The following is a 23,267-nucleotide window of genomic DNA, read 5'->3' on the forward strand; positions in this document are numbered from 1 at the left end:
AGTGAATCACCCCACTGAAATAACAGGGCTTCAATCAGCATCAAGAGCAGTCAGGCACACGGCTCAAAAATAAGCCCCAGCTTCCCCTCAAGCAAAACAGCTGCTTGCAGACCCATGCTCCTAATGCAAATACATAAATATTCCAATTGCCCAAAGAGACCCTTGTCATGCCTCAAACAGTGACTGTAGCTGCTCTGGAGATGGCTACGTTTCAGGAAGCAAGAGGTCGAGAGGTAGAAAGACTTTCCAGGGGGATCTTGAAGAAGTGCAAATTTCAACATCTCCCTCAAGAAATGCTAGTGAAAATCCCAAGCAGGGATTTCCCACAACCTCTGCCCCTGAAACTGTACTGAGGAGTTGAATTATTCCAGTTGTTATTGGAATTTATTATTGGGAGCATTTATTGTTGTTAGTATTGAAAGAAGGGTTCAAAACCAAAACTAGAATGTTATGTTGGTACCATCTTTGTGCGGAGGGACACTATTGCTAATTGGGAAATGAATTGCTGCTGCAGTATTTCCCAGCTAAGGCACCATGGGAAGACGGTGCACGATGGGGCTTGGGGAGGGGTGGCTTAGCTATGCCCACAATTGTAGGCATATTTCATTGGAAAAAGAAAGGGATTTTTATTTTCCCTACTTCTTCTTTCCTACCTAATGGCCCTTTCCTTTCACCAAAAAAAGCCAGGAGCTGCTGTCACCCCACAGCATCACTCCAAACCGCAGCATCCAGAAGCATCGTTAATGGTACCCTTCCTTAATAGCAGTATGGAAAAGAGGGGTGTGAACACTGGGAAAGGCAAATTAGACAAATGCTTTCACCCCCCCTGGCTGCAAGCAGGCGGGAGCAGCGGAGAGGAGAGCCAGGTGGGGATGTCCAAAAGCTCTCTTTGCTCTGGGCAGACGAGGAGGAGCAGGGCAAGGTGGGGGGGCTCAGGACTGCCCTTTCCCTGCCCGGCCAGGCCCACGTCACTGCCAGCCGCCTTTGTCTCGGCAGCCCCGGCTGGCCGGGAGCAGGAAACAGGAGGAGGGCGGGAGGCCCGTCAGAAGGAATAATGGGGCCGGACAATCGCACCACTGATGTCACCCTTCCTGCCATCTGCTCCCAACGCCAGCCGTGCCCCCCGCCCCTCCGACTTTGCCCCACTGTCTTCCCTAGCCCCGGTGTGGGGAGCCAGCGGTAGAGCAGGCCAGAGATGGCAGGTGAAGGCAGGATATGATACAGGGTAATGGAGATCTAAACCAGCTTTCAGCATCCCCCTCTGAGGGTCTATGCCCCTCCAGCAGCATACCTTATTGATTAGTGGGGGCCCCCAAATAAATCTACAACCCAAGTGTCTGAAATCAGAGGCATGGGGGAAAGAGGAACGGGGAGAGGAGAGTTCATGACATGTAAATACCAACTTGCAGGTGTGTAATGAAAAGCCTTGGGCATCCCAAGCCATGGCCACCACACCTGCTTTATACCAGATGAGGATATGGCTGTAACCCCTCTGAATCCCACTTCAGCTTCCCAGGGCAAGTGGCTGAACCTCACACGGGTGTCCTGAGGCTTAATTAATTCCCAGGCTGCACGCACTGGGAGAGCCAGCGTATGAGCAGCAGCAGGGCCAGGTGGCCTCCTGCCTACGGATGCTCCAGGAGAGATTTCAGCCGTACCAAAAAGAACAGAAAAGGAAACAGGCGTGAATTAAAGACGGAGGCAACACCTCTCCTCCGCTCCCCCTAGCATCCCTGGTTGTAATCACATCCACAGCCGGTACCTGGACCATTATGCAACGATCCAGGAGTAGGAAGGAGGCGATTGCTGCTTCTATGAGGACAGAACAGGGACCACCAGGACAGACCACTCAACCCCTCTGGGAGCCACTGCTTCTGTGCAGCTCACAGGCTGCAGGGTTGAAGGCAGGCAGCATCAGCTGATGTTAACTCTTCCATGCTTTTCCCTTCCTTCCCCATCATCCTCCTCTTCTTCCTCCCCTTGCACATTGCCTTTGCTGCTGATGCTGCTCCACGTGATGTGACGGTGGCCACTGCAGAGGTGACCCTGGCTGGGAGGAAGGCGGCCGTACTGCTCTCCTCCTACCTCGCGCAAAACTGATTATTCTGCTTTATTCCCCTGGGGATTTAAGAGCAGCTAAAGCCGTTCAGGAGTCAGTCTCTGCAATCCCCTCCAAACCGCCCAGTGCAGAGCATCACTGCAGCAGATTGGCACAAGCCTGGCCCCCCCGCGCTGCAAGTCCCCTTGATCCCAGCGGGGTGATGTCACCGGCAGCCAATGCGGGCAGCGGTGGCTCTGTGGGGCGGCGGGGGGGGGGACACACCACAGATGGCTCCAGCTGGGCCCAGCATTTGATTAATCGCCTGAATTACCCTCGCTTTGCCATAAAATCGCAAGGCAGGAGGGGGGAATAGTAAAAGCAAGCTGGCGGGAGGGTGGGCTGTGATGGAAAACCAATCTCCGGCACCCACCGGCGCAAGCCTCCAGCAGCATCTCAGTGGAGGGCAGGGCCCAGGCTATGGCACCACGGAGGCACCCTGGCCAGGGCTCCAGCCCAGCTCTGTGGCTCAGAGCCACCTCTATTATTCAACTAGGAGCGACAGAGAGAGGAGCCTGTGAGAGATAATATGCCATGACACCGGATAAGAGCTTCTGGCGTCACAGGGGAGGAGGATTACATGTCCCTGAATGGAGTTAGAGATGACAGAGGGGCGGGGAAGAGTTTTTAGCAGGGGATTAAGCTTACAGCTCCAGGAAGGCTTTGGGGAGTTGTTTGCTGGCGTAGGACAACTATGAAGGCTGATATACGTGTTAGACTTGCCAGGGAAGGACTCCTGGAGGAGGGAGCCATGTCAACAGGGTGGGAGCAATGAGCAGGTACTGAAGGACAGCCCTGTGGCTGCATGAGCTCACACTCCAACTCCCCAAAGGGTGCCAGAGAGACGCCAGCAGATACTGGTGTCAAGGGATGGAGGAGGATGATGTATATACTAGGCATAGCCAGTGCATACCATGTAGCCGGCCCTTAAGCCAGTCTGCATCCCACCCCCACCCCTCCCTTTTCTACTGGGAAGAGGGGTACAAGCATCCACCTGGAAAGGTGAGGGACAGACCCCCTACCTTCATCTTGGAGGCAGGCTGGATGAGTTCTGTGATGGAGACCTTGTCCTGCTGAAGCCTCCTCTTGACGAGCTTAGAGCAGCAGATGTTGACAGAGCTGAGGACGTGCCAGGAGTTGTACTCCACGAAGGAGCGGCTGTCAATGACCAGGGTGCCCTCTGCTCCGTTCCGCAGGAGGCTGGCCAGCTTCTTCGGGTCCATCACCTTGCGTGGGAGCCTGTCCCCAGCCATAACGGGCCTGTCCCCTCTATGGTGAGTGGGGGCAAGGGGCGGATGGATGCCAACACCCGTCTCCCTGAGGGAAACGAGCAAGGGGGTAAGGGGTGAGCAGGGCAGCACCTGTCCTGGTCTCCTCACACTGCTAACACTCAGGATGCCAACTCATTGTGCTGAACCTGGAAAGAGAAGAAAGGAGAAGACAACTGGTCAGCTGGGCAGGATGTGACATTCACCTTGGGCCAAGTCCCCAGTGGCTTAGCCTTCAGAAGATGTCCTCAGAAGAGTGTAAGAGTGCAACAAGCCGCACTTTCTAGGTATGTTCTCAAAGCCTGAGGGCATCTGTGGCTTCAGAGCTGCCCAAGCAAGAGGTTTTCTCTTTGTATTTAACAGCCTTCAGCGGAACTTTCTTCCATGAATTTGTTTAATAGCTTTCTGAAGCCATGTCAACTTTAACAGGCCCAGTGGCCAGTGGCAGGTAGCAGAATGGTTTGCCAGCTATGATGGAAGATGTCCTTTGCCTGGTTTGTTCCAAATCTGCTAACCAATGGTTTCTCTGGGTGACCCTTACTACTTGCACTGGAAGAGGCCCCACATGCCCATTCCCTAATCACCTTCCCCACAGTTCTCACCACATTTAGATGTTGTTTAGGACCCTTTCAAGACAGAGCATCTACAGAGCCTTCTGCTGCACAGACACCTTTGACCACCTTGGCCAGCCCTGACATGCCATGTTTGAAAGGCAGGCATGAGGCACCTCCACAGGACAAGACATCTCCCTCTTTCCCTGCTCCCAGCCCAACAGCTCCTTGAACTCTTATTTCGTTTTCCTGACCTCTGCCAAACACAGACCTAATGGTTTCACAGAAGTAGCTTAGCTCAGCTCTAAGGTTTTGCTGCTGCATGGTAATAGCTAGTTCAGGGCCCATCAGACACACCACCAAATCAGGTTTGCTCACTCACATCCACCATTTTACAGTGGATTTCTATCTGCCTTTTAATCAGAGCCTGCTCATGGGTATCTTGCCAGCTTGCCTCCTGGCAAGTCAAGAGAAAATGACCCCTCTCAGAAGCCAAGAAGTTGAGCTGACCTTCACTCCCGCCTTCAAGAAACAGGACAGGCATTAGGGCAGAGGCCGTGGGAAGCTGTACTTGGATCAAGATGGCCCCGAAATGACTACTGCTTTCCAGCATCAAACTTGCACACACTTTGAAAGCGGGTTCGTTTACGGGGATACATATCTGGGCTCCATTTTAGGAGCTGAGGAGGGTCAAGCCTGGTTCTCTCTAAAGTGGCACCAGAAGAACAAGGTTCCTTCATGCGCAGCCCATGGGGTCTGCAAGAGAAATAGGCAGGTGGGGGACATTCAGCTCAGGACGTCTTCTAAGGTTTTAACAGCATACATCATCACAGTCATGTTTTAATGGCATTAGGTTTTAATGCTGCTGCAGTCATTCAGAAAATAAGCCCTGGCTACTACCAGGCTCCTCTTGTTCCTGCCAGACGGTGTTTTAGAGAGAAACCACAAGCTGTTCTGAGAAGCTTTAATGCATCTGAATTAGGAGGACTATGAATGCCATGCCTGGAAAGGCCATTGTAAAGATTTTCATTGACTTCTGCAGGACCAGGATTTAGCCCATGGACTAGAGGAGGCTTATGCATGCTGATCCCAGTGAGCCAGCAGTTCTTGGAAGCTCCGACAGTCAAAGCCCCTGTGGTGTGGGTACCTACTGCAATGATAGCTCAAGACAAAAAAGAGAAATGGGTTCCTGTCATTTCACTGCTGGGTGAAATGACAGGGATCTCAGTCACCAGCCACCAAACCTGACGGACACAGCAGCTCACAGGAAAGGCATAGAAAGCCACAGAATATGAGGATGGGGGTTCCAGCATTTGCTCTGGCTCATGACTCCAGCATTAACAGCCCCAGCTTCCCTGTGCTACCAGACCTGCCTCCCAAAGCAGAGGGTACATATCCCAGGCTTCTAGATCTAAGCTCACAGTGTGAGGCCACATTAGGATGTGTAATCCTCCCCTGCCCCTATATCACATGCAGGCTGCCTCTGCCAATGCATTAATTCAAACGGGGGGGGGGGGGAAGATTTCCTAAAAGCCGCACTAGTGATGGCCCCTCCTGACACAAAGGATTCTGGCAGCCCCGCAGCTCCATGGCATCGCTGTCCCCAGTCCCACGGCAAGCTTGTATGGCTCTGCGGCTCCTTGCAGTGACTCCAATTAGAGCTGCCCCTTGGCGAGCAGCCGGCGGTTCCCCCGCCACAGGGACCCCTCTCCTCCCACCTCCCCCGGCACTCCTCCAGGGGGGCTTAAAAACTGAAACAGTTCTAATTAGGGGGTCTGAGGGGGAGCGAGGCGGGCTCCCGCTGCGATGTGACACACCTCATTACGTCGCTACCACCCTGCCAGAAGACCCCCTGCTGTACCTTGGCTATAGAGCCAGGGCACTCAGAAAGGATGCAAATTAGCCAGCTTTTCCCCTTCGTCTTCCTTTCACACCCCACTCCCCAAATCACTTTCTGCCTCCCTTCCCCATCAGGGCACCAGGGTGCAAATTCTTCTCTGCTCTTCCAATTACATCCAAGAAACAAAAAAGGAATGGAGAGTCAATAGACAAAAAGGATGGGGATAATACAACAGCAGAGGGATGAGAGTGGAAGACTGAAGTGGGAGGAAGGAGTGATCCAACACAGGGGGCACACTGAGTACCTCCAGAGATAATGTGGTATCTACTCTCCAGATAACAAGCAAGGGGTTAACTTTGGAGGTCTCAAATAGACGAGTTTGGGCAAGATAACAGATCCTTGATCACTTAACTGCTCTGAGAGGATTAAGCCAGCAGAAGAGGCCTTCCATGCATGAAGTTCTAACAGATGACCAGGAGTCTGGGTGGAAGAGATTGGAGAAGACAGACAAAGAGGCTTCCTGGCTTATCTAATAGCCACCCTTCTGCAGAACAACCAGATAAAGGTCTTCTCCTGGTGGTAGGCATATGTGATATATCAGCCAGGTCCCACTCCCAGCTCTACCTGAAAGACGTGGAAGAAGGCAGAACAAATCCGTTCTGCCCCTCTTTCTGGTGGCTTTTATGGGAGATGGAGATGTCTGAGTAGGGAGCAGTAACCTTGGCATCAGACCCAAGACACAAGGACTTCTCAAACACCATGTCCAGCCAGGTCAAAAGCAGATAAGCCACTTCTCTGCCAGCAACCACAGGACATTTTGAAGCCAGGCTGAGGGGTGTTGGGTTCATCCCCAGCTAACAGACACCCCAGGTACCAGCAGAGGCTATGAGACCTTCACAGTACCTTGGAGGCTGTGTATGAGATGGTCTCTGAGAAGAATGAGCTCTAATGCCTCTATACCTGGGAAGCTTATCAGAGAAGGAAGATGTCTTTCTGGCTTCTGCTCAGATGGGTCAAAAGGAAAACTGAAGGAACAGGCATAGCCAGGAAGCACTGCTGATGTAAGGTTTTTTCTCACTATAGTGACATGAGACCAGGGGAAAAGGTTAACCTGGAACCTAAATTAGGATTTCAGAAATATAACTGTGTCCCTCTCTTATCAGTTTATTATAGCCATCTTAATCTTCTTGAATGTTCCTGAAGAACATTACCGTAATCCTTTAATCCCACCTCTCTCTGGAGTGCCTGTAATGAGAAGATGGGCATATGGCTTAGCTGAATGGGGACATCCAAACAGGAGAGGCCACACTGCAGCCAAGGGACAGAAAGATGGGCATAGCTTAGCACACAGGCTGGGCCAACTGCCTTCTGACTGGGGCTGTGTCCCTGGTGTCACTTTCATGGACATGTGTGTCAGGTGAGGTGTGGTGGCCACATGAGTCACAAGCATGACAGAGATGCATGTGGCAAGTGATCAACCTGGCTGTGACCCTCTTCTGGTCAGGCCGGGCAAGAGAGCAGGAAAACCCGAAACACACCCAGCCTGAGTCTATCTGTGTGGCATGACCGACCACGGGAACTCATCCCTGTGCTGGCTCAACACAGGTCACCAAGGTGGAGGCCACTTCTCTCAATTTCTTGTCTTGCACAAGGTCCTCACCTAAGAGATGTGGTATGGCGAGAGTGCAGATCTGGTTTCTCTTGTATCAGAGACATCAACTGGAAGCCCTGCATGTCTGCAGCAACCATAAACCTCACTGACTGGCATGTCTACTCTTTGCGCCAAGCTAGTAGTTGTATCCTGGAGAGCTTCCTCTAACCTCCACATATGGTCCAGTTGAGGAGAATCTCCCCTCACTGCTTTGGGCAGGCCAGCTTTGCTGCGGGAAGTAGCTCTGATCCCATGAAAATATTTCCATCATGTAAGTGAGATTGGATCTACAGCACACTCCCTGTGGTGCTCATCCCAGAAGAATGCTCTCTGATGGCATCTCCACCTTGAGTTTGCCAAGGCATAAGAGCACCATAGAGAAATGCCTGCTCCTTTGTCCCCAGTAACTCACAAAAGCAGCCATTCCTGAAGAGCTGCCATTTCCATCTCCACCCAGCAGCACTGAGCTAAGGGAACTGGCTTTTCCCTCTCCAGCCCTCCTGGGGAAACATCATGTCCTGTGAAGCCTGCAGCAGGGTGCTGCCTGGCCAGGGCTCCTCTAGTCAGCCACCCAGCCACCCACCCACCCATCCTCCATCCATTCATCCATCCATCCATCCATCCATCCATCCAGGTCAGCCTTGCCACAGCCCTAGGCTTACCAGTGAGATGGTAGCAGGACCCCATTGGCCCCCAGCTCTCCAGACAGTTATTAGGACGTAAAATGTGGCACTTTTTCCAAGCCCTCCACCCTTTTTTCCCCTCCCCATCCCCTGGTTTCTTTCAAGTGCTTTGGCACTTAGCGAACTCCCCTCGGCAGGCTCATGCTGTTTGAGGGACTCCTAAATCACGGGCCTATTACTAATTATTATTATTTTGCAGCAGCAATCAGGGACGCGGGACTCATTAACAAGTTAGCACCTCTGGTTTCCCTGGAAACCCTCAGCTGCCAGGCAACGGCTGCGCCTCCAGCCCGAGGCGATGCTACTGCAGTGCCTTCAGCTCTCTCTCCAGAAAGATGCTCGAGTTCTCCATGGGCTGACAAACCCAGATTAGCAAATGGGATGGGGCTAGGAAACTCCAGGATGTGTCCCCCTGCTCCACCCCATCTGCTGTGAACTGCAGCCCCTCTACTGATTCCCTTCTGCCGCTCACAACATCACAAAATGTTTAGTAGCTTCTCCCTCCCAGAGACAGATGCAAGCTTCCTCCAAGGGCAAGGAATTTGGAGCATTAATGATCCCCCAAAGTGGCAGTGGGACAAAGCTGTCAGGTGCCTGCAATAGCCGCTTTGGAGGTGATGTAACTGCTGCTGATTTTTTAGCAGCTACTCAAGGTCCCTTTAAAAGGCAGCACAAATGATTTCTCTGCTTGACAATGGAAAAAATGGAGTGTCTTTTTGATTCTGATCCGTAAAACGAGGCTGGGAAACACCATTAACCACATCCACTAACCCAGACACAAACTCTGCTTGTCCACCTTTCTCCAGTGAATCTAAAGGATGGGAGGAATGACATCTCCTGAGCCACAGCAGTGTGAAGATCTGGGGGGACGGCAATGTGGTAAGCAGCCCAGCTCTAACTCCCTGAGACCCACAGAGGGTTTTCCCATGGCAGATAGAGGACCCCCCCGGCAGCCTCCCCTTTCTCCCACAGCACACCATCGGGAGGCAGCTGCTTCACCTTTGCCAGGGTTTCATGCTCAGCTGTTTGCTGATCTCATGATTTTTCCTTAATTTCTTTTCCCCTCCTCCTTTCTCTGCAGCAGCCTCCTTTCAATTCCCGTAGGCTGGAAGCAGCATGGTGGGGAGCCCTGCAAGGAGCTGCACGCCTGCAAGCAGTGCTCGCTTCCCACCCCGCACCTCCCATTTCCCCTCTGCACCTGCAGCCCTCAGTCCAGAAGATGTTTTCCACCAGAGGACATTGCTGAAGGACCAGGATATCCTTCAGAAGCGAGTCAGATAGTGAATTCACACAAGACAAGGGGTGCAGTGCTGAGGCGTGTGGCATAGGGATGGTCAGTGCTGGTACATGGCTGCTCGGGGGCTGCTCATGCTCAAGCTGCAGACAGGAACACAGGGATGAAAAGAAAGAGGACAGAATGCACCCAGCTGCAAGGGAGCCTTTCCCATGCACCCCTTATGGTGCAACGCAGACCAGCTCTTCTGGAGGCCAGTTGAGCCAAGCAAAGGGTCCCTCGTCCCCTCCCACCACCTGATGTTGTTCCAGCAGCTTTAGATGGGCTATGTCTACAAATGCAATTGTCTCCTAGCCTGCTTCCACCAAAGCAACCCAGGTGCATTTAAGGATCTGCATACTGGACATTCACAGAAAACTTTCACTGCAGTCATGGTGGTCAGCCTGGAGATTTGGTCAGGAAAAGCCAATGAGGACAGCAGGGAAGGGAATTTAGCCAGAGTCTTGATGACAAGGCCAGTATCTGCTTGTCTTAGACTTGTGTTTTTAAGATGATTTATATGGTTTTCCCCTTCAGCATAAACACAAGCTTTCATTTTAAGCCTACACAAGCTAAGCCCAAAGGTTACCCACTATCAGCCAGCCTTTTAATCACTGCTTTTGCCCACACTGAGGATGGAGCTCCCAAGCATGCTGCTTTCTAATGCCAATGCTATCCCATTTCTGTCTTCATCCTGTCAAGTCAAGAGCTGGCCAGGCTCTCATCTCAGAGCAAAAAGCACCTTCAGCTTTGAGCAGCTTGGCACATATCACAGAGGACACATCACACTGGAGAAGGGAAGTCTAGCCCTACTGATGCTTCAATGGCCCACACTGCCCACTGCCTGATCTCCCCACCATTTGCTGCATGACCCCATGAGCCCTGAAGCTTATCTTGGGAATCTCCAGTAGCTTGTTTGCTTTTTTGCAACAAGAGCAGACAGAGGCAGCCCAGAAAGGTATACAGTTAGATACTTCTGCAGGGCTGGTCCCACTGTCTTGTCCTAGGATACCAGACCTGCTGGGTATTTATGAAGGGGTCTCCAGGATCTGCACACTCTTTTCCCACAACACCTACATGCTAAATGAAAGAAAGCACAGGATTAAGCTGTGGTTCCTTGAGGCTGCAGATAAATACGCCAGCATTTCACTGCTTAAGGAGAATTCTGAGAGACGTGAGGTTGTCCATGTCAGTACAGTGCCAGGGACAGTCACGGATGAGGCCAAGACTGGAGAAGCAAGTACCTAGCAAACACAATGGCAGTCTGGTGGCACCTGCCCAGCACAGTGTCATTAGTGTCCCATATTTAAATGACAAATAGGACCCCTGGCCTCTCTGAAGAACAGCGTTGCTGTGTCCTGGCACGATTTACACAGCTTCTGATGATAACTAGCGCAAACTGAGGTGCAAGTGAAAATCCCAGCACAGGTTTCCAGCCAGCAGAAGCCAATGCCCACCACAGTTATGCCACCCTGAAACCTCTTGATGAAACTCTGGCCTTCCTTCAGAGACCCAGAATTCAACTCAGATGCAAGGGGCTACATTGACTTTCCACGGGATGAGACACTCCCCAGGGCACCAAACACATTTTGCAAGGCTCTTCTGACCTGGTTCAAGGTTTGCTCAACTTCCAATACACACACGATAGCCAAATTGCTCACAGGATTGGGATGAATTGGCATCAGTCAGCTCAGCTCTACCCCTTACCACAGCCCAAATGAGGATGCACCAACTCCTGGTTCTGGAGGATTACCTTTACCTAGAAACAACTCACAAGACAAAGCAAAACCCAAGTTGATGTTCCTGTCCCACTCTTTCCTTTTCCCTTGGGGGCTGTGATTCATAACCAGCTGTTTTTTTTCTGTTAACCTGAGATTACATGGAGGTCAAACAAAGCATTTTGGAGGTCTTCCTCCGTCCTCACAGTGCCTGGACAAGCAGCTGCCTATTGACCATGCCGAGCTACAGGTTGCTGGTCAGATGCCGTAGCTCTTCATGTATGAAATCCTACAGCCTAGCCTCTTTACTGAGAGCATTTTGTAATCTTCTCTCTTAATCCGTATTATCATTGCTATTGTGGGTGAGAAGCGAAATGAACTCATTCATGGGGGGAAACGAGCAGCAATATTCCCCTCACCAACTCCAGGCAGACGTTGAAGCAGTATGTATATATATATATTTTTATATATATATACATACACACACATATATATTAACCCTAGTTTAAAAAAAACCCAACATAGATATATCATGACATCCATCCAGAGTTTTAACATACTCCATCTCATTTCCGCACCATCAGGTGTGATTCATCCCTTCTTCTGATCATGCAACAGAAAGCATTGGGTGATCACCCCAAGCCTTGCCCTTTAGGGTTGCTGGCTGACCCCCAGCTAAGATCAGTTCAGTCCTCCTGACCTTCCTGCCCATCCTGCTATATCCAACAGAGCTCATGCTTATCTTTATATCAGGTACTGCTGAATGAACCTTGCTCAGGTGCCAAACAAAGAGCCTGCCAAGCTCAAAGCAGAAGGGATTGAGAGGACGACACAGAATTACCAGGCATCAGCATTCGGCAAGCAAGCAGAGAACACGCCGATCTATTTTTAATGGCACAATGCAAGTGCTTTACAAAAGGATGTGTCTGGGGAGATTCTGCCCAGTCAGAGATTTGCACTGGGGTATTTTGCAGTAGCAGTCAACTCCTCTTGGTGCACGGGAGGCATTTTGTCCCTTCCCCACCCCACAGGATCATTCAGAGAGCTCCAGCTCGGTTTCAGCTGGAGGCTAATCCCTCTGGGTCACCTTTCTGCCCTGCTGCATCCTTTTGACTTTCCACCAGAACTGCTCCTGAGGTGGGCAGCCAGTAAGGTGTAAAGGGGAGCTCCAGGCTTGCTTGGCTTCTGGTCTGAGCCCCACTGAGCCAGCAGAGCTGGCAGGGACACCCCTGCAAGGTCCACTGACAGCAGCAAAGCAGTTAACATGGCTTTTCAGAGGCTAGCTCACAAGTCAGCAGTGCTGGCACCCTCTCTGCACCAGCCCTCTCAACAGCCTCAAGTGCCAAGTGAAGCTCAGGCTGTGCCTGTCCGTTCCCCATGCAGGGCTGCCGGCCAAGGCAGATGAAGATGGCATGAATAACTCCACTCAAGCTACAGTTCAAGGAGGACCAGGCTGCCATCACAAGCTTAGAAACAAGGGTTGTTAGAGGCAACGCAAAAACAATCAGATGCTGTAGATACTTCTTGGTTGCTTCTTTTCAACAGCATGACCCAGAGACTGATGGACCCTCTTTGTCCGCAGCAAAGATTGCCTGGCGTTACCCAGGAGGGGCTGGATTTCAATGGGAGATGTGTGATTTAATAGAAGCAGGTTTAGTGTGTGGGAAGGGCTTGACTTGCTTGACAAAATAAACACCCTGCAACCACCTAATAAACAGACTGAAATTTCTACCAGAGCTTCTGCTGCATCAGCTGAATTACCATGTGCTTTAGAGAGCAGCACTCCTCAAAGGACTAAATCCCTTATTAAAGGAAGAAAAAAGGCGAGATGAAAAGAGGTGGATGTGGGCACACCGTGCACCTATGTGCTGGATGAGTAACTTGGGTTGGCAAAGACAAACCGGGAAGACACACCGCATCATTAGCAGGGCTGGAGGACATCTGCTGTGGAGGGGAGGATGCCAGGGTCATGCTGTCATTGGAATCTCCATACAGGATCAAAGCTGTGGTCCACCTTGTTTCACATCCCCTCACCATCACTGCCTAATAACAGTTATTTTACAAAAGCCTGGGAGAAGCAGGATGGTGGGTATTTATGGAGTAGTCATGGAATAATTTAGGTTGAAAGGGACCTCAGGAGCTCATCTGGTCCAGCCTTCTCTCCCTTAAAGGAGAGCCAATGTCAACACCAGAACAGGTCGCCTTGTCATTCTGGTCACCAAATGACTTGTTGCCAGTCATCAGAAGGCTCAGAAATTATGCTCCACATAACTCAGCATGCAGAAATGCTGCACAGAGAGCCCCTTTTGCAAACTGATATGGCACCATGAAGGACTCTAGAGGCACTCCTGAAGAACACAAGGTTTCTGCCCCAAGAGACCTGAAGGCTTGGTTTAAAAAAAGATAAAATGAAGGCAGAGAAGTCACGCATGCACACATTGGGGTGGGAGAACAGTAACCATGAGGGCTTTCCACACACAGTAAACAATGTGGGAAAATGCATAAGGGGAGTGGGAAAGAAAGAAGGAATCATGGAAGGATTTCTAGCCCCAGATAGGTTGCTGGGATGCTCTTAATTTAATTCAATGAAAAATGCATCACTTATTTCACCTTCATGCAGCACAGTCCCTGCATTTCTGTGCTATTAGCACTCCCTTGCTTGCGCTATGAGACTCTTCATGTACTGGACCAAATTCCAGTGAGCACCTCCAGGTTCTCCTCCAATCCCATCCTGGGCTTCTATAGCACCTACCTTCTGAAATACTGATCCTTCCAAGGCATCACGCAAACAAGTATGACCTGTCACTTTTGGAAACTGGAGATCTAAAGAAGCACAAAACCCTGCAGAAGCTCTGGGCAAAGGAAAGGAAGAAGCTCCCTTCACACCAACCTAGATTACCATGTCCAGCTGTGTTTAGAAAACTTCAGAGGAGAAGCCAAATAGCAGAGAGGTGGAGCAAGCTATCCTACAGGAGCCATTGGCACTCTATTGGCATAGGCTGCACAGGGCTCTGTCCCAGGCATGGTCCCCCAGCATGGCCCTCCCTTACTCTCACTCTCCTTGAAGTTTCTGAGAGCCAAAGGAGCTTCTCAGACAGCACTGACCAAAAGGATAGGGGTAGAAAGTCTATAAACACCTTTGGTAAGAAGGGATGAGACCCTGCTTTCCTTTCCATGACCTCATGCTAAAGAGGAGATGGGACAGCCAGGGCAGAGCTTTGTATGTTCCACCATGGTCTCAACTGCTGGTCTGCTTCTGTCAGAGCATCTCTCCCATGGGGATGTGACATATGCCATGGTCTTCCCCTCCATCAGAGGAACAAAAAAAGGCACCAGGACCTCACTAGGGTGCAATACACCACCCACTGTCCCTGTGGCAACCTGCACTGCCACTAATCACGCCACAAGCTCTGCCTGGCTTTGAGGGCAGCCCCTGGTACCACTAGTGTAGAGTATCTTGCACGGTCACTTTTTACCCCCCTCCATTCCCCTGGCTGTATCAGAGTCCTGCACACAAATTACACCCGGGTCTCCGGAGCAAGCCTGAGAAAATCTTGAGCAGAGAGCTTGTTTAGTTTCTTATCTGATGAATGCTCCCAGGCCACTCACCTCCCTTCCCCAAGCTTGTCCATAATTACATCAGGTGCCTCCTCAGTCGGCATCAGGCGGGACAGGTGAATCTTCAGAGAAGAAATGTAAAGCTTGAAAAACAGGTTTTAAAACCCAGAGGGCATGGGGATGCAGAGGAGCCCGTTGGATCTTTCCCCACGGAATGACGGCATTGCTGCTCCAGCTGCAGGAGCTCCTCTGCATAGCAGCAGGGAAAAGAGCAGGGTGAGACCCAGCTACTGTGCTTGGAGGACAGGGAGCACTTGTCTGTTTTCGCAGCCATCTCGCTCTTATCACTGCCATTAAACCAACAGCAGAGGGCAAAAAGGTCTACCAACTCTGCCAGTGCAACCTCGTGTCCTACCAGGCAGGGAGGATGCAGCAGCCGCAAGCTCCTTCTCTTTGTCACCTCCTTCACTACAAGACTCAGTCTGCTGGAATTGTTTCAGTATGATGGCAGCATCCTACAAGCCTGCACCATAAATCAAGACTGCCAACTGCCGGAGCACCTCCTTTTCCTCCTTCCATTCCTGATAGTGTTAACATGCTCTGCACCTGCCTGCACCCAGGGCTTTGGGAGATGAGCTGTGCATGGGAGAACCTAACCTCTGATCCCTAAGAACAGCCTCACTTAAAGGTGGAGAAATACAAAGAGGAAAAGCACCTACATAACACACTTATCTCTTACACAGATTAAAGCAGCTGGTGCAGAGGTAAGAGGTAGGGATGGAGTGGGGACTCGCTCATACCGATGCTAAGAGAAGTAATTTCAGAAATCCAGAGCCACAACAGGTTTCCAGTCGTTAAGGAGATCTTTTGGAGGGGTTGTGGCTGCAGGGGTGAAGCTAGTTTTCTCCCACCTCCCAAGATCCAATTTGGCAGTATGGGACAGGGAGTATGAAATGCCCTACCCAGCCTTTGGGGGTATCTTGGTAGTAATAGTGGCATTGAATCTAATTGTAGATGAATTTAAGCTCTCTAAAGGCAGGCACCTCAGTGGCTTTCTCATCAAGGTGCATGTCACCCAGCAAAAACATGCTCTGCGGACAAAGACAGTGCCATATTTGCAGGATAAACTCCATGCAGAGCCCCCAGTGAATGATCCTAAGGACTCTGGCCACTTTGCTTATCTTTCCCAAGCATAGATGCAGCTAGATTTAAACAGCAGTGCTAGATCTAGGTTTTCCTTCCCTACTCCCTGCCTTGTGTCAAGGCAGCGACAACTGGAAGCCATGGGGGTTATATCTGTTAGGTTAAAAGCCTTTTGGTGTGAGGTGCTGCCATCTCAGCTTGGAGACCCTTCAGCCCAAGCTTTGCGCTGCTCAAGCGTGTTGCCGATGGGCTGAGGGCAGGAATTTCTGCCTACTGCCACTGCAAAGAGATATTTGGGCATCCATCTGCTGCTCATGCACCCAACTGTCCTCTCTTGTGTCAGGTGTTTGAACAGTCCTACACATCCAGTTCTGCCACCATGGCTGTGCAAGGCAAAATTGGGGACAAAACACCTGCAAAGCCCTGGCAGGCATTTTAAATTCGCAAATACCTCCAGCTATGGCCAGGAAGGTTTTCTCAGTGCTGCAGCTTATTTCATTTTGAGAACCACTACAAGCAAACCCAAAGTGAGCACAGGAACCCCCATCCAGACCCCAAGCCCTGACAAACCTCTTCAGCAGAGAGAGTCCTCCCAGCACGGACACCCTCCGACAGCACGAGCAAACCCCATCTGACAGAGGCAAGGCCAAACCCATAAGCACCAATTCCCATGCACCAAGTCCTTCTGAAAACAAAGCTCTCCACAGCCGCATTTGGGCGCGTAGGCAGCTATGCCCCTATCCGCTCGCCTCAGCGCAAGAGGATGAGAGAGACAATGCAAGCAAACGTTAAACACCGCTCCACGGGCAAGCTGCTTTCAAGGTTAACATGGCCCCTGGACTGCCAGGCGCAATCCTCAAAGCTACCTGTTCAGGGTTTCTTGGGTACCCTGACCATCTCCCGTGGGGGCTCTGCCTTTATACCCCAAATCAGAGGGAGATCGAAACCTCTGGCAACTATTCTCAATGCATTTGTCATCACTAACTGCTTGGGATGGTCTCCTCCACACATGCTTCTGCAGCACCCAGCTCCCACCAGAGAGCTGTTGATAACTACCGCAATACGAAGGATAAACGCATCTGTGCCTAAAAAAACCCAAATACCCTTAACAGAACAGCATTGCACCGCGTCCTTCCTTCTAACGAAACCGCAAATTACTGACCTGTGCACAGAGCTCCCCCAATGCAAGCTGAAGCACTGACATCAGCTTTTGCTGTTGCTCAGGAATTTAATTCTGGGGGAGGAGAAAAGGGAGGGGGGAGCAGGAAGAAGAGGGAACTTATTTATCAATAAGGGAAATAACCAGGAATCTTTAAAAACAATCAACACTCAGCACAGAAAGCGACGTTTATCACTCTGTAATAATTGGGAGGGGGTGATCAATCGGTCCATGCACATTAGGAGTGGCGGAGAGGATTATTTTAAACGGGCAGCTTAACTCATTAATCGCTAGCAGCGCCTTTGGAGCTTCAGCAGTGAAGTGTTGCATGAAAACCCCCGCTGCTGAGCACATGCCGGCTTCGTTTAAACGCCAAGGACACAGGGCGACACTCCAACCTCTTTCATCATCAGAAAAACCACAGCGCTGTTAACACCGACTCCTCAAACACCAGCCCTCAGCCCCCGAGAGAAAACCCCTCAGCCCGCGACCCCTGCCCTGGCAGGCCAGCGCGCATTCCCCGCGGTTCCCCGAACCCCCTCCTCACCTGCACCACCGCCGCCCGGCAAGCGCACACCGCGAACGCAGGGTGGGATTTTCAACACCACCACCCCCCGAAAACAAGCGCAGCGCGCCCGACATGCGCGGCCGCGGAGAGCCAACCCCCCACCTTCCCAATCCCCGCGGCGCAGCCCGCTGCAGGGCTGCTCCCTCCCCATCCCCAGCACCCCCCTTCATTTTTTTCCTTGCACCAGAATAATTCCAACACCCCCCCGAAAACACCCAAACCCCTCTATCTATATACATTCTATGCACATCCATACGCGTACATGTGTAGGTGTATGTTTTTGCGCTATCCACGGGCGTTGGGCGCGATGCCGGCTCCGCTCCGCACATGCGGGCGCGCTGTACCGCGCCCCCCCCCCCCCGCCCGTTCCCGTCCTCCCCCCCCTCCCCTCCCCGCCGTCGCAAGGACATCGATAGGGGCTGCACTGACCCGGCGCGGCGGGCGCGGACGGCCGCGCCGCTCCGCGGGCTGTCCGCTGGCGCGGCCGCTGCCGGCGCCGCAGGGCCCGCATGCCGCGGCGGGCGGGGAAGGGATGGGGAGCGGGAGGGGGGGGGGGGGCCGGCTCCGCGCTGCTCCGCGCTGCTCCGCGCCGCTCCGCCGGGAATGCGCCGGCGATGAGGTCATGCCTCGGGAACGGGGGGAGGGAAAAAAAAAGAAGGGGAAAAAAAGACAGCGTTGACGTCACCCGCAGCCAATCAGCGCGGGAGGCGCAGGGGCAGGGTGACGTCAGCCCCGCGGGCGCGGAGAGGAGCGCAGGGAGCGGGGATTGCGCACCCCCTCCACCGGCAGTGCGGAGCCCCGCCATACTCGCCGCTGCTCCCCCCCCTCCCCCGCGGCGGACGGGCTGCGCGGTTGGCTCCCATGGCTGGAGGTTTTGTTGCTGCTGGAGAGTGTCCAGTGGAGGACCACAGAGATGGCGGGGAGTCCGGCGCATTTCTGTCATGAGGAGGGATTGTAGGAGCTGGGCCTGAGGGGGGATCTCATTCCTGCATATAGATACCCCAAAGGTACATGTTAGGAGGATGGTGCCAGGCTCTTCTCAGTGGTTCCCAGTGACAGGAGAAGGCACAATGGCCATAAACCAAAGAAGTTTCTCCACAACATGAAGAACTTCTTTACACTGAAGGTGGCAGAGCACTGGAACAGGCTGCCCAGGGAGGTTGTGAATTCTCCCTTTCTGGAGATACTCAAAACCCATCTGTATGTGTTCCTGTGTAACCTGCTCTAGGCGGCTCTGCCTTGGCAGAGCGGTGGGGCTAGGTGATCTCCAGAGGTCCCTTCCAACCCTAATGACTGATTCTGGGTGATGCTCTTTTGCAAGGAGATGGATCACCCCACAGAAAGAGTGGCCTGGGCAGCAAAGGTTTTTTTGGGGTGACCCTCCTGGCTGCTGAGGTTCCCAGGGGACACCTCCAGTGCCACACTGCTCCTGGCAGAAAATGCGCTTTTGTATTTTTGGTTCGTCAGTGGTTCCCAGGCTGCCCTTCTGGCCTTCTACCCCCTGGTGATGTGGGCAACGCTGAGCTTGGAGCTCTCCCACAGGCAAGGCCACCCCTCCTTGCCTGCAGTTCAGCTGCCCACTCTGCCCACCTAAAACACCCCACTGCTGAGCTCAGGCTGTAGGGTGGCTTCTGGGACTGCATTGCAGGACCCACTCTCTGTGAAGTGCCCAAGCAGCTGAAGGACAGAGGTAAACATCTTGGAGGACTACATGGCAAAGAGTGGCCCAAAGGCTGGGAGCCCAAGGGTCAGCTCCTGGTTGGATAGGGTGAGCTCACCTCCATCCCTCTGCAGTGCCAGAGAATAGCCAAGCGGCTGGTCTGGCTAATGCAGGAGGGTTTTTCTGTCCTTGGCCCTAGCCTGGCAGCTCCAGCTTAGAGAGGGATTAGGGTTTAGAAGCTTAGGTTTTGCTGGCGCTTAGGAAATCAAGGGAACCTTCCTCCCTGCCGATACGGATGCCGGATGTTTTAAAATTAACTCTCATCTCCCCTGACATGCAGCCAGCAGCTTGCTCAAGAAGGGTGTTGAGCTCCCAGTTACTGGCAGCAAAATCTCTCCCAGAAAGGTCATTTCTCGTGGAGTACCAGAGGTATAAAACCCTGGGATGCTAAATATTATCACTCTCCCCACTGCATAAGCAGAAAATCATCTCACCCAAAGATGTCAGCAGGGAAACCTTTGCAAAATCAGTGCCACTGTACCAAAATGGCATGGATTGTCTACCCAGTTACCATAACCAGTGGCAAGATGTTGGGGTAGCGCAGGCTCTTGCTCCTTTAGCGGCTCTGGAGCACTTGGTCCTGCTGGGAGCAGGAACATTCCCAGCATGGCTGGAATGAAGCCGGAGTCTTTCCTCCATTCTGCCTTTCCTGCTGGTTTTCCTGCCCAGCTCCCTCCTCACAGCTGTGCGAAGTGCCCCAGCTGGGACAAAACTGAGGAGGACTCCTCTTGCCTCAGCTTAGGGCTGTTTCCTTCCCTGCTCAACACCCCCTTTCAAGGGTAAAATATTAAAAAAGAAGGGCAAAGGAATGAGTTTCAAAATCCCAAAGCTTCCTCGTAAAAGCTGTTATCTAGGCAGAGAGCCACGAGCTCGTGAAGCCTGCTGAAGGAAGAGGATTTAAACAGTTTCTTTCCAAACCCCAGTTAAAATCAGTGTTTCCAACCATGGGCCTGGCATGCTGCTGCCAGATGAGCATCCCAGACTGGCTGTTGTTGGGAAGATTGCTCCCTGGCTGGATGGTGGCATAGTGCAGGGGAGGAGGGTGAGGAAGGAGATGGGAGCAGGATCCTGGGCTGGCTATAGGCAATGGATGGGGAAGTGGTGAGGAAGAGGCAGAGGATGGGGTATCTTGAGGGACTGCCAGACACCTGCCTTGGACTGTTCATTCCAGAAAGAGGCTGAGCTGCCTCTTGAGCCTTCATCTCCAGCAACATCTCCTCAGCCACCCATACAGTTCCCCTGGTGCATCCCTCTGTGATGGGGACACAGGAGATTCAATCCATACAAATCCCTAATGGCAGCGAACAGGAGAGGATGTTCCATCAGGACTGGGGACCAGTGTGATGTGGTTCTCATGGCTGGCGATAGCAACTCCAGCCCACGATCCCAGCATCTCTCCCACGCCTGGTGCATCTGCACAAGGCCTCTCTACAGCCAAGTGCCTGGTGGGAAGAAACCAAAACAAATGATTCATTGCAGTTAAACTGCTCCCAGGATTGCAGGGGACAGGAGCAGGTAGTGAGGGAGGCTTGCAAAACCTCACCTTCCTCCCAGCGCTGGGAACTAACCCTATTTAGATCCCAATCCTGCTCAACTTGAAATTCTGGCATCTGGGTGTGGACCTGTGGCTACATGGAAGAGGGCAGCCAGCCTGAGCAAAGGCAGAGCGGGGAGCACACCCGCTTGGCTCTGGGTGGCTCAGGCACACTGACTGGGCAAGAAACATCTCTATTTTCCCCAGGGGAAATTAAGCAGGGACAGCCAGGGTGATGCTGTTATGGTCAGGCAGGCAGAACAAAGCAGCCTCATGCTCTAAGCTCCCATCTACCAGATGTGAATCTATTGTCTCAGCCCCAGGGCCAGCATCCTCCCCCTCCTCATTACAACCATCATGAACCGACCAAAAAATTATGCAGCGAGTTGCTTACTGCTACAGGAAAGTGCTTTATTTCAGGTAAAGCACTTAAAAAATAATTTGCCCTACTCTGTTTTTTCCTTTCCCAGATTTTAGGCACATCCAAAGATGGATTGCATCCCAGCTACATGTTTCAAATGCAAGTTACGCTTGTACACATAATAGTTCTTGTTAAAACGTTTTCCAGACCCTTAATTGCCATGGCAGGCCAAGTGCAGAAGAGCACAGTGGAGCCTCCTGCATCCTACAGGGATTAAAATCGGAACCTGATCATGAAGGAAACTGAAACTAGGAAAAAGGAATTGCTGTCAAACCAACTTTCTTACCCATCACAAAGGACACACTTTTTGCTAACCTGCAATTACTTTAAATGGCCAAATAATTTTGGTATTTAACCCTGCCTGATGTTGTTAGACGCAGTTGCTTGAGCTACCGGCTGAGCCAGTCTCCTGTCAGCCTTGAGCTGGCAGTGCTGGCTGTGGCACAGGGCACTGTATTCGCACTGAAGAGGATGCTGGCATCTTGAAACTGTGCTGATGGCTGATCCCAGCATCGAGACTTGGGCTGACATGGCTCTACTTCCACCAAGCACGGTTGTTTCTGCCATGCATGTGTCTGTCACCCTTGCAGCAGCATCCTGGAGTGGAGCATGGTGAGGATGGTGTTTGCCAGTCTCTGTATCACCCTGTTTGTAAAGAAACCTATTGACTGTGATGAACTGTGCATCCCAGCGAAGGAAGGGATCACTTCCCTCTTTGGCTCCTGCCCCTGCACTCTCTGGGAGGCAGGTTTCCAGCTGTCCCACCCCAATGGCTGGGATGGAGCCCAGCAGATTCCCGGTGAATCCCAGCATGCCACCTTCCTCCTACAAAGCCCAAAATGATGTCACTCTGTTAGTGAAGAGAGCTGACGTGCTTGAGCAGGCAAAAGGCACTTGCAGCATCATCAGGCAGCTGTGTTTTTCACAGAAGGGGCTGCCCTGGATCTGTCTCCATTTTCTCCAACAGAAATACCTGCCTGTGCACAGCGTGGCTCAGCACTCACACAGAGCTGCAGGGCACAGAGCTGCACGTGCACATCGCAAAAGCAGCTACCATGCAATGAATTGCAGAAGTAGCAGGCTGGAGGGCTGCGTGCTGTGCCATTCAGCTCAGGACATGCTGCAGAAGCATTCATTCTGGGGCTCCGACTGTGCCATGAAGAGCTCCTGCCAAAGGGAAAAAGGGGGGAAAAAAACCCATCATACACTGCATAAAATCCCTCTGATTCCCTCTGCCCAGGGCAAGTCTGAAAAAGAGCTAAGCAGGAGTATGGAGAGGTGCCAGATGTGAGGCATGGTTGCTGAGTACCAACACGATGGGTCAAAGTCAGGGGATGGGAGGGGTGGAGGAGCAGGACCTTTGCACCAGCATGAAGTGATCACGCTGGAGGAGCTGAGGTCAACGGTAGCAGCTAAGCTGTGCAGAGGCTTTGCAGTAACACCCCTCAGGTGCAGGGAGCATGCCTGCTCCTTCACCCCAGTGCTGAAACAACGTGCCATGTCGGCACACATGCCAGTTTGCCCTGGGCAGTGAGGGTAGGCAAGTGGCTTTGCTATGCTTAGAAGCCATCTGGGGTCACGTTCACTCCTTTGAAGGCAAGCGGGAGGGGAATGAGGGAAAGGACAGGGGCAGGGGAAGGGGAGAGACACCAAAGGGTTTTGTTTCAGTGCATCCAAGTCTTCAGAAATAATCACTGCCCAGTGCTCTAGGATGAGGCACGGTCTTTCTTCTCCATATGTGAATGGAGGATGGGAAAACATTATGCTGGGCCAGAAGGCAGCACAGAGTGAGGTTCTGTGCAAGGGTCCTTTTGCTCTAGACCCCTTTTCTCTACCCCTGTGCTGTTTTTTTTAGGCTGCTCACCAGTTGCTAGGATTTTTTTGTTGTTTTTGTTTTGTGTTTTGCTTCAATCATTTCCACTGATGAGAGCATCTGCTGCCATCTGTGCCTCCCTTTCCTCCCCCCCGGCAGGGCTGTGCACCGCTGTGGTTTGCCTGCAGAGCCGGGCTCTCTTCTCTGCCCAACCTGCGGCACGTATCCTGTACAGTCCTGACAGTGTGCAAGGATGGAGAGTAGGGGAG

General features: G+C 52.1%; 1 protein-coding gene across 4 annotated transcripts in view; it reads right to left on the reverse strand.

Moving 5' to 3' along the window:
- Nucleotides 1-18,047, reverse strand: part of DUSP8 (dual specificity phosphatase 8) — a 44,604-nt gene extending 26,557 nt beyond the window's left edge. Inside the window, exons 1-2 of one of the 4 annotated variants that reach the window (XM_061342454.1) lie at nucleotides 17,940-18,047; nucleotides 3,121-3,515 (exon numbers count right to left, since the gene is read on the reverse strand). In XM_061342454.1, the coding sequence (XP_061198438.1) occupies nucleotides 3,121-3,351 (231 nt within the window). In that variant the 5' untranslated portion in view covers nucleotides 3,352-3,515; nucleotides 17,940-18,047. Of the gene's footprint in view, nucleotides 1-3,120; nucleotides 3,516-16,353; nucleotides 16,581-16,945; nucleotides 17,346-17,489; nucleotides 17,611-17,939 lie in introns of those variants that run through there. The other 3 variants (XM_061342455.1, XM_061342453.1, XM_061342457.1) reach the window with 3 other exon arrangements.
- Nucleotides 18,048-23,267: the final 5,220 nt, after the last annotated feature.

The sequence above is a fragment of the Neopsephotus bourkii genome, unplaced genomic scaffold, assembly GCF_033783945.1.
Source record: "Neopsephotus bourkii isolate Nb327-2 ecotype Australia unplaced genomic scaffold, CSIRO-AGI_Nbou_v1 NB_1792, whole genome shotgun sequence".
NCBI classification, from domain to species: domain Eukaryota; kingdom Metazoa; phylum Chordata; class Aves; order Psittaciformes; family Psittacidae; genus Neopsephotus; species Neopsephotus bourkii.